Below are 17,137 nucleotides of genomic sequence, written 5' to 3'. Positions count from 1 at the left end.
ATAGATGGTTCAAATATAGCATAATTCTATGTGGTTTGTATGATGTATGTTGAATTGCGTAATACCAGTTGTATTATCATTTTTTATGCGTCTAAAAAGATTACAAATATTTTGTCCACTAAATTTTTTTATTTTTATATACAAACATTATTTACGGTAAATCAAATTAAAAGCAATTGATCCACAGAGACGTCAAGAGTCAACCTCTTGGTTGTTAGGTGTATAGGATTTTAGTGTAATTTAAAAATCTTGGTCTTTGCTTTAGTATTTGATTGAATGGTTGTAATTTTTATAGTATTAATTCTTGACCTTTGAAAAATCAAACATTTGCTATATCATTATCCGTTCGACTAATTTTCTAAATGAATGAACCCCTTATATTTATCATTCTCAACTGAAGAAAACTGGAAATTTTCATAGTTATAGGATTTTCCGAGTCATGTCAGTCGAACTTGACCATCTAATTAATTGAGAAGAATTTCTTGAGGCATGATAAATATAATTTTTTTTTAAAAATGTATAATTTGCTGGTTTTGAATTACATAATTCCAATAGGAGATTTTTGTCCATACAAGTAAACGGCAGCGTTTTTAAAAAGAGCGGGAAAAGTCGATGTCACAATGGGCTTTTTTTGCACATGTCCGAAGCAGCTCAACCAATAGAGTCACTAGTGCTTCCTCTCTTTGTCTTCTTCTCTTCTCTCTCTCAATATCTCTGGAAAATAAAATCTCACTGAAATTTTGGTTTCAAGTTTCCATCTAACGTGAAGGAAAGAGCTTTTGGTAAGACGTCATCACAGATTGGTGAAGATAGTGTGAGTTTCCAGCAGAGTATGTCGTTCTTGATCTCCTGGTTCTCCAGCTGGTTCAAAACTAATACTTCTTCATCTAAGGTATATTTGTTTGTTTGCTCTCATGATATATTATCTAAGTTTTAAAGCTGATATATATGAAGAGTCTAGCTACTCCATTTAGCTTGCTATATACGCCTTTTTAACATTGGCGATCTGAGACCTGCTAGAATGACAATGCTAAGGCAAAGAAAGAAAGTTTGAAGCTACCTGAGCCTGACAGTAAAAGATTTAAAAAGTCAAAGAATAAAAGCAAAACTGAGCAAGTGGATGATCGTGTGGATGAAGAAGATGTGAATCCTCCTCCTAGGTAAACAAAACAAAAAAAAGCTTAATTACATGTATATATGTATGTACTTAATTATACAATTGTGTATGTTTAATTAAATAATTTATTTACTTACATTAACCTAACTTGTAGCCTATGCCATGGTTGCGACTTGGCGATTGATGACGGAATAAAGTTCGATGCCTTTAATTTTCCTTGGCATCCTCGGTGTTTCATCCTTCATTCTCAACAACAACCAAAGGTAAAATCAGATACCAATTTGAAGCCGACTGCGACGAACAAGGTTTAAAACCATATACCAATTTGAGGATTATTGTTAATTACTTTGATTAAACTCCTCGTTTTTAACTTGAATGTTTATTTTTGTTAAATCTCCTCAGAAACCAAAAAACTGCTATGTCTGTGAAAAGAAGGTAAAGCAATTGTTAAGTCATATATACAGTATATGAAACGATAGCAAAGTGACAGTACGTATATAATTAGATTTATGGATGTAATTATGTAACTGTACAATAATAAATTTATCTGTCAGTTGCCGCGAAAGGTAAGAAAGGAAGGTAAAAGTAGAGAGTATAAGGAAGATCCGTTCTGGAAGGAGAAATACTGCCCTTGTCATGACGGTGATGGAACTCCCAAGTGTTGTAGCTGTGAAAGATTAGAGGTACTCATTTATATTAGTTGCTCTTACTTTCAACAAAATCTATTTAATCCTTTTTTTACTATTCAATTCTTGTAATGGTTTTATGCAGTGTCATAGAACCAAGTATGTAAACCTTGAAGATGGTCGATGGCTATGTCGAGAATGTATGGAGTGCGCTATAATGGATACTGTTGAATGCCATGATTTACATTTGGAAATCCGTGAATTCTTCGAGAGCATACACATGAAGATCGACAAAGAGTTTCCTCTTCTTTTGGTAGAGAAACAAGCGCTGAACAAAGCTGAAAAGGAAGAGAAGATTGTGAGTTCTTTCTTTTCTAAATTGAAACTTGCTCATCTCTCTCCCTCTCTCACTCTTTCACTCATATGTGTTATGTGTTGTGACTTTGCAACACAAGCAGGACAATCATTATGGGATGGTAACCAGAGGTATTTGCCTGTCTGAAGTGCAGATTGTCATAAGTGTAAGACATTTTATTAAGATCAGGTATATACTTTGAGAGACTGAACCTAAGTTGGAATTTAACTATCTTCCACACGCAAACTATATATATATAGGTCACAAACTGGCAAAGGATGGGGTCAACTGTAGAAATTGCTCGTAAATCTCAAAAGGTTAAAGGGAGCTATGTCACTGCAATTCTCATCTTATATGGACTACCTAGGTACCCCTAACTCATCTGAATACTCTCTTCTTGCGCCGATAGACTAAATCAAAGCCCTTTTCACTCACAGGTTCCTGACTGGATGTATCTTGGCTCATGAGATGATGCATGCGTGGCTTAGACTCAACGGTATGTACTAATGCCTCAGAAGTGAAACTGTAGTAGCGATGAGGACAGGAGAGGTGTCTAATTTCCTTTTGTATTGGTCACAGGTTATAAAAATCTAAACTACGCACTGGAAGAAGGATTATGCCAAGTGTTAGGCCATATGTGGTTGGAGCCTCAAGCATACGCCACTCCTGACGTAGTAGTAGCAGCAGCAGATGCATCATCATCAGCCATAATCACATCAAAGAAAGGTGCGCCATCTGAGTATGAGAAGAAGCTGGTGGAATTTTTTAAGAACCAAATCGAAACGGATGGATCACCAGCCTACGGTGAAGGGTTCAGGAAAGTTAACAAAATGATGGCCTTAAATCATTACAGCCTTGAGGCTACCTTGAAACAGATCGTTAGCATTTCCAAGACTACATCATCTTCAAAGTCTTGAATCAGCCATGTGCTACACCAGTTATACACACCTTACCCGTATACACATATACATACAGACGCACGTTTTCTATATTTGGTATTAAGTGTAAATAGTTTATTAGTGCTTAATACACATATACATACAGATGGCCTTAATACATTTAGTGCTTCTTCTTCTTCTTTTCTATTGGCTGTTCCTATGTTTAAAACTTCCAACGATCTTTTCTATTGATTTATAATTTCCTTCTTTTTTTTTTAATTTCTTGCTGTCGACGCAATCCTAGCTTCGTTATAACTAAAGGCCATACAAAACCTACAATTCGTTTTTTTTTTTTTTTTTTTGTGTGTGAATGTTTGGAAATACGTGTGTTCCAACTGTATAGTCCATGCTTTTTAGTTTTGTAACAGAAACTTGTTAGTTGGGCTACAATGTGTGAGCATAAAGTTACCACGTATCTCTCTATTCATTTTTAATAAAGTTTCCGATCCACGCGGCTTTGTATATTTTCATTCATTCATAGAAGTCAACTGATATGTCTGATCCTCAAAAAGAATTACTTTGCTTTGGAAAAAATTAATTGTTAGTTTACAAGTACGTAATAGTTATATAATTTAGTTATTTATAGTACTGTTACTAGCATGTCAATACTTCCTGTTTTTTTTTACCCTCTAAGACTAATTTATTCTCTTATGAAAATTTTGGTCGTTTATACATTTAATTAGTATCCGATTTAGGAAAGAAAAGAATTACGATATCAACAAGGACCAGCTGATTTAGTGAAGTCTGGACGACGACGCATCTTCTGTAGCTTGGTGAAACGGTCAATATCGAAATCAAGCATTTTAATCAAACGTTTCTGCTTGGTCTCGAACCGGCTTTTGTAAAACCCTTCGAAGGAAGGTTCCTTTGAGGTTCGGAGGAAGAAGGCGTAGCCAGCCATGAAATAAGTCGAAGTTACGTAGAAGCATATGGGTTCCATCACGTCCCACGACAGTTCCCAAAACGTCAGCCTAAAAAATCCAATTGTTTGGGCCATTATTAGGCCTAGTCCGGCCCATAATTCTTTTCGAACCAGATCGTCCGCTCTTTTGTCGATATCTGATTTTATTAGCTCAAGTTTCTCCAACTCTTGCCTTGTCGCGGCGTCGAGAGTGGGTTCTTGTGTCGGAATCAGACCAGCCATGGCGCTTGTTAGCTGTAAAATCCATACAGAATAATTACATCAAGAATGCTCAATTTGATCAAAAGTGGTCATAAATTTTTTTGTAATGCATGTACAGTTTTAGTTACCTCTTCGGGTTTAAGGCAGACGAGTTTTCCTAAAACGATGACGTTTCCAGCTTCGTCAAGCATATTAGCGACCCGGTGACCTTGTTCAGGATCCGAACTGTTCTCTCCGCATACACGGACAAACTCCGAATAGGGAACCCAATTCTTGCCAATCTCTCTCAGCCTCGATTTCACCATCTCCATTTCCGCTGCTCTCATGAGCTTCTTCACGTCATCCACGGTGACCGCCGGGAAAAACTCCGGTGATGATTTCGTCGGCGAAGGTGGGGGTAGCATCTCGTCAAGCCGTATACGGTTGTTGTTGGACAAACTCAATTCCCTGAGTTTGTCGATCAGATTACCTCCTTTGGGAACAATCTCCGGGGAGAAAAAAGCCCTCTTGTGGAGAAATCGCCGGCGGATACCAGAATCGCCGGCGTCGGGAGGAATGCCGGATTTGGTGGGACGCATCCGGGTGAGACCCGAAATCCGGGAATAGGTTTTGGAAATGTTGAAGAGGCTTTGAACTAGAGATTTCTTCGACGACATCGTCGATCTCACTAAAAAGAAGCAACGTCAGAGAAGAACAAAGAACGAGAGAAAAAAAAACAAACGAATGAAAGAAGAAGAAGAACAAAATTGGTTTTGAAAGACGAAAAAGAAGAAGAGACAGAGAACACGGTTTGTGTTTTGGTCCGAGATTAAAACAATGCAACTTAAGCTGCCTTTTATATTAGCTTTTTTTTTTTTTTTTGTTGGGGTTCGTTCAGAAGCAGAGGAGCAACGACGCAGCAAACGAGAAGGCTCCTCTGAAACAGCATCCTTTCTTATCACGATATTTTGACACGATAATTACACATAGGCGTTGCTTATCTCCCTCTCTCTCTATTTTTCTCATCTTATTATTATTATTATTTTATTTAAAAGCGACGGTTATGACTTATGATTACAGGCTAACAAAGTTAAAAATATAATTAACGAGTTTTCCATTAAACGTATGCATATAAGTATAACTGATCGTTATTACTTTTTAGTGTCATAATGTACTCATAAATGTGAATTTGATATTAGTATTTATATATGAAGAAGAAGAAACAATTATCAATCATGTCACTCTCATTTATATATTTTTAAAAAAACATGTAAGAAAATAATACAGCATTATATGAGTATATTGCACATCAAACATGAAATTATTTGATATCCACGTTTTATGTGAGTTTTATTTGGGTGAGAGAGCGAGCAGTATATAATTAACTTATTACTCTTGATAAATTGAAGCTAACGATACGATAAATTGGGGGGGGGGGGGATATTAGATCGGCAAGTCACGGGAATTAACATATATAATATCGGTCACAGTAATGCTGATGACCGTACACGTGGCAAGCTAAGCTTCCGACGTCATAAACGACTTGCCACGCATTGCCGTCCGATCTAGTTAACACGCGAAGTCTCGCCAAAGCCAATCATCATCTTTCTTCTTCTTCCCATTGCTTTCCACTTCTTGTTTTTTTTTTTTTTTTTAAAAACCATCTTTGCTAATACTTTACTTATTCGTCTAATACATTTTCAATTAGTGTATCGTATCATATTGTAAACGGCATTTAGATATATATATAAAGAGTGTTTATTTATTAAAATGTGGTGTTCCACAACACGTAGATTTAGATAAGTGCAAGCATCATCTCTCTCTCTCTTTATTATTTTTAGGTTAATTAAAGAAGAAGAAAAACAAATAATTCGGTGGGTTTATAAGATAAGAGTTCTTTTTCAAATATTAAGCCAATGAGGAATACTCCAGTGCTGGATTACGAAGACACGAGAGAGACCGATTCATAATGCATCAATATACTGTAATGTTCGAGAACTTTTATCAAGTTGTCATCAATTTACTTACACACAAATTATTAAGTGGAATATCACTATAATGATTTCAAGTTGGAATTGTTTTCCTTAGCTAAACCCAAAAAAAAGATGAAGATTTATCATGAGTTATCTTAAGTTGAGTTGAATATCACTATAATGATCTGATCTCAAGTTGGAATACACACCATCATGAAGTACTGGTTATATTTCGTCAATGGGCACTTTGACGTAAAACTGACGTAAGTACGTAGGCATTATTATTAAGTTTGAGAAGCCAAATAGAAGAACGTTAATTTCAAGAATCTCATTTGAACAGGAAAGAAAAAGTAAAATAATACACGGGAAAGGTGGAAATTAGTAGGTGAAATAGAGAAAAAGGAAGGCCCGTAAATATATAAATGTGTGAGGAGGAGGACACACGTAAACGAGTCGCCACGTAAAGGCAGAAGGAGAGTATAGAATCGGTGAGATCGAGAGTGGGAGCGAGAGAGAGTGTGTGTGTTGGGGAGTTGATATCTAAGGCAGGCACTAGGCAAAGCTTTTTTCTCTTTTTGTTTTGTTTTGTTTTGTATCGTATGGGACGAAGACTATCTATCTATGGAGTATTACCTAACTCTCACGAGACTAGAGGAGAGGAGAAGAGGCTCTATCTCCTTCAATTTATTTTTCTTGTGGGGTCTTTTTATTTTTATTATATAGTTTTTGTTTGTTTTGTAATCAATAGTAGTAGATTTTAAATAATAGATGACTCTTTTCACGAAGCAATGAACCTTCCCCAGTTGAATTAGAAATCTCTCTCTCAGCTTTTACCGTTTTTATTCATCCTCCCATCCCATCCCATCCCATGCATGCATTCTCCTTTTCTTGACCGTCTCAACTTTTCATTTCTCTTTCCATATTACGAAGCCACCGACGTTTGGCATCAATTAACAATGACTATGGCGTTGACAGGAAAAAAAAGAAAAGGTTTATTGTCTGTCGATAAGGGAATCGAAACAAAACACAGATGCATGCTGTTACAAAAAAAAACACAGATACTGCTTTTAAAGGGGCAACGGTACATAATAAAGCTGTAATGGGCCTAAATCCTAACTTCCAAGCCCATAAACCAATGATAAAAGAGTGCACGAACACACCGCATCAACGTCAATGTCTTTGAAACGCCATTGATTGATGAATATATACAACAAGACTACAACTTCCCTTTCTACTAAACTGAATTAGCGGTGTAGCTTAAGCACTAAAGCAAGGATTTTAGCTGCTTTTTCACCAACTTCTTTGATTCGACACGGTAAACCCATCTACTACTTTCTTCTTCTTTTCTTGCCTGTTCCACTTATATTTCACGATCCCCAATATTTGTAAATTGACTATAAGTAGACGGCATATTCGCTTTAAAATTCTAATGGGATATTATTTGATATTATTTGGTATCACACATCATATCCCATAGAATTAGTGATTACAGTAATTAGTTTCCTTATCTTGTGTAAATTAGACTTGGTGAGTAAGTCTCTGTTTTGTATATATCAATGTAATCGATAATCTATCAATACACAGAAATATTCAGTCATCTCTTCCATTCTCTGCTTGTGATTCTTCAAATTCAAATTGCTATTCCCAATTCAAATTGCCAGAGAATGGAGGGAAAACAAAAAAAAAAGCTATAGTGAACCATTAGGGAAAACACATACACGTACACGTGTACATTATTTTTGAATCTATGCTTTTAAATGGACAACATCACAGAATAAAGCTATAGTGAACCATTAGAAGCGTAAGTTAAAAGCCGATCATCATCATCGATAGAGAAACCCTTGATTCCCAAGCAACCTCCTCAGTCCTCAGTATCAAACGCCACTGATAATACTTACAGCTTCTCTTTCTACGATGCTTACCCCAAGGATGTGTCCCATAACTACAAGTCTCCCCAGCGCGATGAGCTTGCTACAGTTGTTCGCTCTTTCTCCCACTTCCTTTATTTTCTCAGTAAACTCTTCCACTTGATTCTTGATGTCTTGCATCGCTACTCTCGTCGCCGTTTCATCTTCTTTTCTCTCCGCTACAAAGTCTACTGTCTTCAGAATCGACGAGATCCTTATGCTTAGGTTATCAACTTCGAATTTTATATTTACCATCATTACATTGTTAGCTTGCGCTCCACGCTCCAGCGACGAAACCACACCTCTCTGTCTCTCCACAGCTTTCTCGTATTTCTTCCACATGTTGTTACACCACATTCCCACAACCTCAATCGGCGTGGTCAGTCCAGACGCCACCGCACTCAATACCGGAGGTGCTACCATTGCTGCCGCAGCCACCGATAAGACAAAAGCAGCCACAAACGCAGTCACGAAAACCACATTTGACACTATCCTCCATGTCTTCACATTCCTCTGTTTCTTATCAAGCTTTTCTTTAACCTTACGCAACTCGTCCAAAAGCAATATCTGCTCATCGTAGATGGACTCGTACTGCGTCACGAACTCACCATCAAAAGGGTCTCCCATAGACTTAAATTTGTTCAGCTCCTCCAACGTTTTCGCGTACTTGTTCTTCTTACCCACTCCAAGATCCGTTTCTGTCTCAAACTGTTTCACCGCAAATCGAATGATAAGTTGGCTTATTTCCGCTTTCTTGACGCATTTCTGGACGGTATTGCAGAAATCTAAGGTCTTGGACGTACTTTTGAAGTAGATATCAACCAAAGACTTAAGATCTTTGTTCTTCAAAACAGCGTCTTTGTTTTGAATGATGACTCTTACTGTATCTTGGTTTAGTTCAAGAAGATATCCGTAGACCCCCATGAGTGACTCTAGGTTTATAGATCGAGTCTTGGCCTGAGTGTCGAGCGAGCTGATAACGTTGTAGGTTCGCTTGTGAAGCAATGAATCAAAGGATTTGAGGAATGAGTATTTCTTACAAGCGGATGTGTAAGAACTCAGTTCTGGTGAGTATTTGGACCGCATCTTTGTTTGGACCGTCTCAACGGGTGAAGCATTGGTTCCACTACTGTTAGAACTGGAGTTTCCTGCCATGAGCTCTGAAAATAATCCACAGAACACCATTGATATTACTGGTGGATAAAGCTAATCTGACCTATGAAAACGCTATAATTTAAAGGAGAATATTTAAATGAACAAAGATTTAGGACAAAGGTTTGTGTTCATTCTAACATCAAGATCAGATTGAGATGAACCGAAGAGAAACATACGTACCTGAACTTTTGATAGGAATCTTGGCGAGACAGCTTTGGAAAATTTTAATCCAAGACAAAGAAGAGCTTACTTCTGCCTCTCTATTGACTAATGTATATATAATATATAGCCTCTTGTTCTAAGGTTTGTATAACACCCCAAAATGAACAGTAGTCAACCACTAAAACGGACACGTAATATGATTTGGTCTTTGTTAATATGTTTTTTATGTGGAACAAGCTGTCCGTCCATAAGAAATGATTTCTTTTCTTTCTATTCTTGTGGTGGTTAAGTTTGTTGATATGTCAAATCAAAACTATCAACGCACCTTAATCAAGAAGTTTGCTATCGTTGGTTTATCTTCCTATCATGCATCATGTTGAGCATTGAGTCTCTAAATTCTTTACTCTTCATTCTCATTTTCGCTCCTAATTAACATACAATCCTCTGTAAAAATGTTGTTTTAGATCACTTTGAAACGAATAAGAAAAGAACTATATATAAAACGAAGAGACGTTACTCTATATGATAATCATAATAAAATACAAAAATGTGTAGTCAGATGGTTGTAATTTCTTGCTGTAAAAAAAGAAGAAGCATATTTTCCACAACTCTCGACGAGATTCATTAGCAAATGTCAATATCGACTTAAAATTTTTTTATTTCCAATTGAGTATACATTATGTTGTGCTAAACCGATACAGTACAGGGGTGTATACAAGAGGTGCTGCTACACATAACATTATATAAAGCGTTATGTGACGTTTACATACCACAGAACCTCTTTTCAAAACCATGGCTTTATTTATACAGTCTACCTCTCACAACGTGATTGCCTCAATCCTGACCAAAAGAAGTGTAACATGTGAGCCAAAAGATTCCCAAACTTTACACAAACTCAACAAAAACGAAGAAAAAAGTAAAAAACCAAAACTTACAAGTTCCCTTGCTCTGAATCTGAAGCTGAGGGGAAGCTAAGAATGTGTCTTAGAACGATTGTTCTCGCCAGTGTGATATTTTTGCTACACTTAGATGCGTTTTCACCAACTTCTTCGATTCTCTCTGTGAAAACATCAAACTTCTTGCTGATCTCGTGCATTGAAAGCCTCACAGCTACCTCTTCATCTTTCTCCTTGAGTGCAAAGTCAACTCTTTGCATCATGGATTCCATCTCAATCTTCAACTTATCAATATGCAGTCGAATGTTATCCATGTCTTTCATGGTAACATAAGCACCAATCCTCATTGACAAAACAATATCTTTCTGTCCTTTCACAGCCGTTTCATACTTCTTCCAGAGATGATTACACCATTTCCCTATTGACCCAATTGGAACCGCCAAGGCAGCTGCAACCGCAGTCACAACAGGCGGTGCAGCAACAGCGGCTGCAACCACAGAGAAGATCAAAACAGAGACAAAGGCGGTTACGAAAACCACATTGGAGATTTTCTTCCAGTGCTTGATGTTCTTAAGCTTCCTATCAAGCTTCCTCTTTTGCTTATGAAGGATGTCCAAGAGCATGACCTGCTGCTCGTAAACAGACTCAAACAGCATGAAGAAATCTCCATCAAACGGATCACCAGAAGCCTTGAACTTGTTGAGCTCTTCCAAAGTGTTGGCGTACTTGTTAGTACCCGGTTCCACGGATGTGTTGTTACCTGATGACTCCATCTCGAATTGCTTGATCGCAAACTGTAAAAGCATTTGGCCAACCCTGGCGCGTTTGACAGAATTATCAACAGCATTGCAGAAGTCTAAGGTCTTGATGCTACTGTCGAAATACGCATTCACCAAACATGTCAGGTCTTTGTTGTCCCACGCATCTTCTTTGCTCTCGATGATAAACCTAACGACCTCATGGTTCATTTCGAGAAGACACCCTGAGACTTCAATGAGGGCGTCAAAGGACAAAGACCGAGTTTCGGCACCAGAGGCGAGGGAGTTGATGACTCGGTTGGTGCGTTGATGAAGGGAGGAGTCGAAGGATTGTAAATCTGGATCTTCTCTACAAGCTGACTTGTAAGCAGAAAGATCTGCAGAGTATAAGGAGCCTATGTCGGTTCGGATCTGTGGAGGAGGTGGAGTGTTGTTGGTTCTGTTCCTGCTCGAATTTGATTTGTCTTCCATGGTTTTGGAGAAGATTCCAAGAAACATGGACAGTGAGGGACGAAATCAGCCCAAAGGTTGCTTTTTGACTTTTGAGGAAAAGCGCCTTCCCAATAAAACTCCCTGCAGCAGCAGAAACAGAGAAGCGTACTTTGATCTGAGAAATAATCTGGTCTTTGGAAAGCAGAGCGGGAGATTGAAAGACAAGTGCTTTCGTTGTTGCAGGAGGCTGGAGAATAAACAACTGAGATCAGATTGGTAAGTACCTGAAACTCCAAGTGGATCCGAGGAAGAGATAAGATTGATTGATTGAGCTCAAATCTTTTTAGTTACTTTGAGAGTCAGAGAGAGTGGAGAAGGAAGGAGAGAGCGACGGATGGATGGATTGAGTGGGAGAAAGAAGAGGAAACAACTCAGTTGCTTCTAGCCTTTTGACTTGTCTTCTCTTTTTGTTTGATTTCCCCATTTTGGTATTGGTCGCAAGTTTGACATGTTCCACTCTGTTTCCATTAGTCTACTCCCATTTTAAAAAAAAAAATCAATTCTTCTTTTTTGTCTTCAACTTTTTATAGTTATTATTAGGACTCTAATTATTCGCCCCCCTCTCCCAAGTAAGTACCAACTACCGTTGATTGTATTCACTACATTTTTAATCTACTAGTCTACCATATTGATGACTATGACGACAAATTTAATATTCCCGGGTCAGCAGTGTTTGAAAGATAGCTCTTTGGCTGCTGGTAATATTGGACTATAGATTCGTTCTGTACCCATCTGTTGATTTTGGTTTAGATGCGCGAAACTGGGATAATGAATCAGATGATCATCGAAAAATTTGAGTCTGTACGATTGTACCAAATCAAGTCCGAAAGTTGGGCTTATTTATACAAAAATCCGATCACTTTACACAAACCCCAATACTTTCTGATATTTACAAGATTACCTTACACAAAAACCAATACTTTCCATTATTTACACGATTACCAGAGGACTTCAAGATATTTACGACTGTACCCCATTAATTATAGTTATTTACATTCCCTATTTATAGCCTAAATTTTGTGCTTTTTTCAAATCTACCTGATCATTTGAGCTAAATTAATTATACGTATACAGCTATGCTTTCAATTATTTATAAGAGCATGGTTACTTTTTATTTATTCACATATCCCACCCGATATTTTCTTTTTGTGTGATTCAGACGGGTAATGAACTCATGGTGTATTTTTTCCTAAACTTTATAGACATTCCCCATTAGTTTATGGATTTAAGTGGTGACAAGTAACCTGACTCGGTCATGCTTATATCTCGAGTAAGGGAGAAAGGAGGATCAGAGAAAGGGTTTAAAGTTAAGTTACCATAAATATCTGGAAAACAAAATAGGTTGCAAGTGTTTTGGCTAACACTAGAACATAAGAAAAGCTTGTTGGCGAAAAAAATTGGTCTCAAGATTCAAAGTTTTTCCTCGTCTAAATTTGGATGGAGCTTTAGCTTACTTTATGCGACTGGCAAACTATTTAACGGGTTCTACTTATGGTAGAGGTAGACGAAGCTGAAGACAAAGAAACCAGCCATCTGCGTAGGAGAGCAAACGATTAAGTGTCAACGATTAGCTTTCTCGGTTCTACCTCTGTGTGTGTGTGTCTGTGTGAAAGAGAGAAGAGAAAGATTTAGGGTTTACCGTAGTAAAGCAGGCTCCGTAATAAGGATACGCAGTGGGGATAAATCTCTCATACTCATTGTGTCTGTAAGGCCGCACCGGAATCTGCAATAACCCAGATGTTTGCATCATATGTATTTGTCTCGAAAGTGAGCAAAACTCTAGGAGATAGTTAGTGTTACTCACCTGCTTTGAAAGAGATAATGTAGTGTAGCCTAGCTTTTCATATTCAACCTTAAACTGAAATACACCGTAGACATCAGGAACCTTGAAAGATGTATGAAACAAACCCTGCAAAATAGGTAACAAAGCAAGCTGAGTTACTTCTAAACCTGAAAGCAACTTAAATCCAAAAATAGAAAGGACACTGCTTTGGAGCTCAAATATAAGTTACCTTCTTGTCTGTTGACAGGGTTTTCAATACATACGGGCTCATCATGTAAAATTGAACCTGCACATCATTAGCAACATACGGCTCCCAGCTCTTTCCCGACCACTCATATATCTCCACAGAAAATTCCTGCAATGAACAGCCACATCAAATGATTGCCACAGATTCCACTATATACCAGGTGATTAACACCTAAAGCACACAACTTTGGGTGAGTCAGAAGATGTAGAAACCATACCAGGTCATCCTTTATCCTATATATCGCTGGCTCATCTGTTTCTCCAACCCTATGGTGTACAAGACTACCAGCCTGGGACACAAAAGATAAGTGAAGATCGTGCCAATGAAGGTAACAGAGGTGATTAATTGAACAGAGAAGCTATAATCTGATTATGCATAGGCGTAAGCAATTAACATCTGGAGAAGATTTAAAGGAGATAGCAAAACAAGTGAAAATGACTATGCATATACCTTCAGATGGCCCCTTTCGTGGAAGACCCATTTGCTTAGTTCAGTCACAAACTGTTCGTTGCCAGATTTTTCGTATCTGGGAAAGTATTAAATAAGATCATTTAATCTTCTTTTAAAACGTAATGTGACACTTATCATAGTACCATTGACAAAAGAATCCTTGAATCTGTGAAGCAACATATCATTCGAATTAAACGTTTCACTAGATGAACTATGTGTCTACTTACTGGTTCGGACTCCCTGCTTTTTGGACACCAGATCTGATTAACCTGTCTCGTGCAAACCAAACTCTGAGTCAGAACATCCATATGCATGAATTAGCTGGAGAAATACCATCAAACAATTGCTCACCTATCGCTAAACAATTGCAAAGAGCCTGAGATCACAACCCTAGCATTGTTCCTGGCCTGCAGTTTTCAAATATACATCAACATATGTGAACCTAAGGCAGTGACTGAAAATAATTTTCAGAGGTGGAGCTCTAAGTGCAGCCAGAAAACATGATAGTTCAGACTTCACAGGAACATCGAATTATTCAGGGGTATATATATCTGGTTATAGAAGAGAGAGAAACCTGCATGACTGAGACTAGCGAAATTGCAGACCCAGTGAGCTGGGGAGGACTAGACAACTTCGAGCTTGGGTTAGCAGAATAAGCTGAGGGAGAAGCTGAAAGAACTTTCAAAACCTAGGAATGGAGTATGAGGCATTAGCACATGTTAATTCCCACATCAAGGCATAGTTATTCATAGGGAACATTAATATCATACATCTACTCAATGCAAGAAGAAGGTGTGTTCTTCAACTTACCAAATTGTTGGTAGGGTTCAATGAATGTGCAACTCCTCTGAAGAGCACGGGAGCCTGTAATTCATAAACCAAACAACAAAACGAACTTAGGTGTCACAGATCAGAAACCCTCCCAAAACCCAAACTTTTCATGCATTATCTTAAATCCAAAACCATGAAAGGAATTTGTGTGCAGCATTAGTCACATGAATCAGCTAGAAAGCAAAGAAGATACCTCGATTTTAGCTTTTCCCAAAATGACATCAGATTTCACTAAATCGTCTGCAGCAATCAAGGTGTGGTCACCGTCAACATCAGAGGCGGAGAAGCTAGTATGATCAATAACCATAGCTGAAGAATCCTAAGGAGACAAAAGGGCTAAATAAATCCAAAATCCTGAGTCGCATTTTGTTCCAAAAAAGAAGATAAAATGCACATTCTGATAAACAAACCTCGTCGAAATCAACCCCACACTCTGTGGCAATGCCCCGGATCAGATCAGATGCAGAAGTATCCGCCGATAAGATCAAGTCACGACCGGAATCGACGAAATCAGCAATGGATTTCGAATCCAAAGACCCTCCAAGCCCTATAAACAATAAAAAGAGAAATGACCAAATCGTTTCCAGAATAAAGACAAAATTATCGATCAAGCAGCTCAGAGATCGAAGATTTTACGCTCTGTCGATGGGGCGAAGATGATCAGCCCATCGTACAAGTACTGGCCGTATCGTTGAAGCGCAAGCTTCGGATCTTCAGCTAGCTTGAAATCGAGATCAAATCCACGAGACTTGAGAGTGTTGAAGAAGATAGAATGAGAGGACTTAAGTGATAGATCATCGAGAAGAACCAGAACTCGCCGATCCGTCGGGTTATCGACGGAGAAGGAGAAAGTAAGTAAAGGAAGAAGGAACAAAGAGATCAACGCGACGGATCTCGAGAGGATCATCATATTTGGCTCCTAGGGTTTTTTAATGGGTGTGGAGTGAGGTGACCACTAGAGGAGAGAGGAGGAGGAGAAGAAGAAGAAGAAGCAGACTCGACGATGGTTGATCGTAGCACCAGGCGTTGACGATCACGCACTTCAAAACGACGCCGGTTTTCTAAACTGCTCATTTATAATAAAAAGGGCCAAATAATAAAGCTATATTGGGTTTTAAGAATGGGCTTAGATGAGATTATTATCTGGACCAGGGCGAGCCTGAGTAGGCAGTCAGTCTGTATTGGGTTTAATAATGGAATGGACTACTATTTACTAATGTCTGAATATGGTTTTGCAATTGTTAGAGCTACTAAATCACAGTTTTATAGACAAAAAGTTTGGTGTGATAGTGAAGTAGCTGTTTAGATAGGGCGGCCAGTAGGCGTCTGTGACTGGCAGCGGTGAGATAATTGTGAACTGCGCTTGAGACGTAGATGACAGGTTATACAAACCTACCGACATGTCGTAGTTAAGATCAACTATTTAATCTTTAGACAATGTATTGAAATTATCAGTAAGCTACCATTAATTGTAGAAGGTGACATTGATAAATTAGACCGCAGGTCCACACACATGATGGATCAGTTGGACCGCCTCGTTGCAAGTTATTTACAACGGCCGTACGTCGTAGAATACAATATTCGTTACTGGTTAGCGTTAGTTATGTACTTAGGTTACAAGACGACAAAAAAAAAAAATTTAGTTGGGAAACCATAAGTAATGACAAAATATAATACATGATCAAAACCAAAGTCGGACTCGGACCACTCGATATATACAACAAACTCAATCAGGTGAGATTATTCAACTCCTACTTACGTAAAACGGAGATCAGCTTTCTTCGTTCCAGTCTTGACTTCCATTTAACAAAGTTATATATTTCGTCTCATTAGAGATCACGGGAATCATTTTACGTAATTACGGAGGTATATATATATATTGCGTGAGCATTAAGAAATCAAGACAATATTTAACAAAATTTTACATATATGTATTTTTTTGTGCATTGTTAATGTGGTGAATTGCATCCAATGATTTCATCAGTTATAACTTATGTATTTGTTTTATTAGAGAGCAGGAAGAATATATTAGGTATACTGACGACGGAGATTGCAGAAGAAGAAGAAATCAAGAAATTTGGTCACCAGAGACCATATTACATACTATTATTATTATTATATATATACACGTACTGATATTTCAACAAACAGTGGTCCAGTTTTCGAATTTTACAGATTTAATGGTGATTATCTCTGACCGCCATTAACTATATATACAAATACAATGTTCTTTGAGACGAACATATATATATTTTATGGCATCCACTGGCCACACGAGCCACGTTATCCTCTGTGTATTTTAATAGAGTCATCTTGAATTTTAATTTTTTTTTTTGGGGAACATA

At 37.9% G+C, this 17,137-nt stretch overlaps 5 protein-coding genes across 7 annotated transcripts; 1 reads left to right on the top strand and 4 right to left on the bottom strand.

Annotated features, from left to right (window-relative positions):
• Positions 1 to 730: 730 nt before the first annotated feature.
• Positions 731 to 3,115, top strand: LOC17876766 (protein DA1-related 7). Of its 2 annotated transcripts, none has more exons than XM_023789965.1 (10): positions 731 to 892; positions 1,021 to 1,160; positions 1,272 to 1,380; positions 1,520 to 1,552; positions 1,672 to 1,800; positions 1,889 to 2,101; positions 2,202 to 2,264; positions 2,359 to 2,465; positions 2,536 to 2,594; positions 2,678 to 3,115. In XM_023789965.1, the coding sequence occupies exons 1-10, from the start codon at positions 833 to 835 to the stop codon at positions 3,013 to 3,015; spliced, it is 1,251 nt and encodes a 416-aa protein (XP_023645733.1). In that variant the 5' UTR covers positions 731 to 832; the 3' UTR covers positions 3,016 to 3,115. The 2 variants fall into 2 exon arrangements, with proteins under 2 accessions (XP_023645733.1, XP_023645728.1); XM_023789960.1 differs by having other exon boundaries at positions 2,199 to 2,264.
• A 455-nt stretch (positions 3,116 to 3,570) lies between these two features.
• LOC17875459 (calcium uniporter protein 3, mitochondrial) lies at positions 3,571 to 4,964 on the bottom strand. Its single transcript, XM_006280756.2, has 2 exons — positions 4,288 to 4,964; positions 3,571 to 4,192 (listed from the first exon to the last, which is right to left on the bottom strand). The coding sequence occupies exons 1-2, from the start codon at positions 4,813 to 4,815 to the stop codon at positions 3,752 to 3,754; spliced, it is 969 nt and encodes a 322-aa protein (XP_006280818.1). The 5' UTR covers positions 4,816 to 4,964; the 3' UTR covers positions 3,571 to 3,751.
• A 2,782-nt stretch (positions 4,965 to 7,746) lies between these two features.
• LOC17877170 (UPF0496 protein At5g66670) lies at positions 7,747 to 9,203 on the bottom strand. Its single transcript, XM_006279576.2, has one exon. It carries the CDS (start codon positions 9,201 to 9,203, stop codon positions 7,986 to 7,988), a length of 1,218 nt encoding a protein of 405 aa, XP_006279638.1. The 3' UTR covers positions 7,747 to 7,985.
• A 752-nt stretch (positions 9,204 to 9,955) lies between these two features.
• Positions 9,956 to 11,910, bottom strand: LOC17877115 (UPF0496 protein At5g66675). Of its 2 annotated transcripts, XM_006280495.2 has the most exons (3): positions 11,706 to 11,910; positions 10,271 to 11,562; positions 9,956 to 10,175 (listed from the first exon to the last, which is right to left on the bottom strand). In XM_006280495.2, the coding sequence occupies exons 2-3, from the start codon at positions 11,485 to 11,487 to the stop codon at positions 10,154 to 10,156; spliced, it is 1,239 nt and encodes a 412-aa protein (XP_006280557.1). In that variant the 5' UTR covers positions 11,488 to 11,562; positions 11,706 to 11,910; the 3' UTR covers positions 9,956 to 10,153. The 2 variants fall into 2 exon arrangements, with proteins under 2 accessions (XP_006280557.1, XP_006280558.1); XM_006280496.2 differs by having other exon boundaries at positions 10,271 to 11,910.
• Positions 11,911 to 12,767: 857 nt separating this feature from the next.
• Positions 12,768 to 15,781, bottom strand: LOC17876023 (dolichyl-diphosphooligosaccharide--protein glycosyltransferase 48 kDa subunit). Its single transcript, XM_006282060.2, has 13 exons — positions 15,429 to 15,781; positions 15,203 to 15,339; positions 14,986 to 15,111; positions 14,772 to 14,825; positions 14,536 to 14,649; positions 14,313 to 14,368; positions 14,189 to 14,230; positions 13,962 to 14,037; positions 13,729 to 13,800; positions 13,494 to 13,619; positions 13,286 to 13,390; positions 13,121 to 13,204; positions 12,768 to 13,014 (listed from the first exon to the last, which is right to left on the bottom strand). Exons 1-13 carry the CDS (start codon positions 15,700 to 15,702, stop codon positions 12,967 to 12,969), a joined length of 1,314 nt encoding a protein of 437 aa, XP_006282122.1. The 5' UTR covers positions 15,703 to 15,781; the 3' UTR covers positions 12,768 to 12,966.
• Between the last annotated feature and the right edge of the window lie 1,356 nt (positions 15,782 to 17,137).

This window comes from Capsella rubella, unplaced genomic scaffold, assembly GCF_000375325.1.
Source record: "Capsella rubella cultivar Monte Gargano unplaced genomic scaffold, Caprub1_0 scaffold_8, whole genome shotgun sequence".
Lineage (NCBI taxonomy): Eukaryota > Viridiplantae > Streptophyta > Magnoliopsida > Brassicales > Brassicaceae > Capsella > Capsella rubella.
This window is presented reverse-complemented; position numbering and strand designations above follow the sequence as displayed.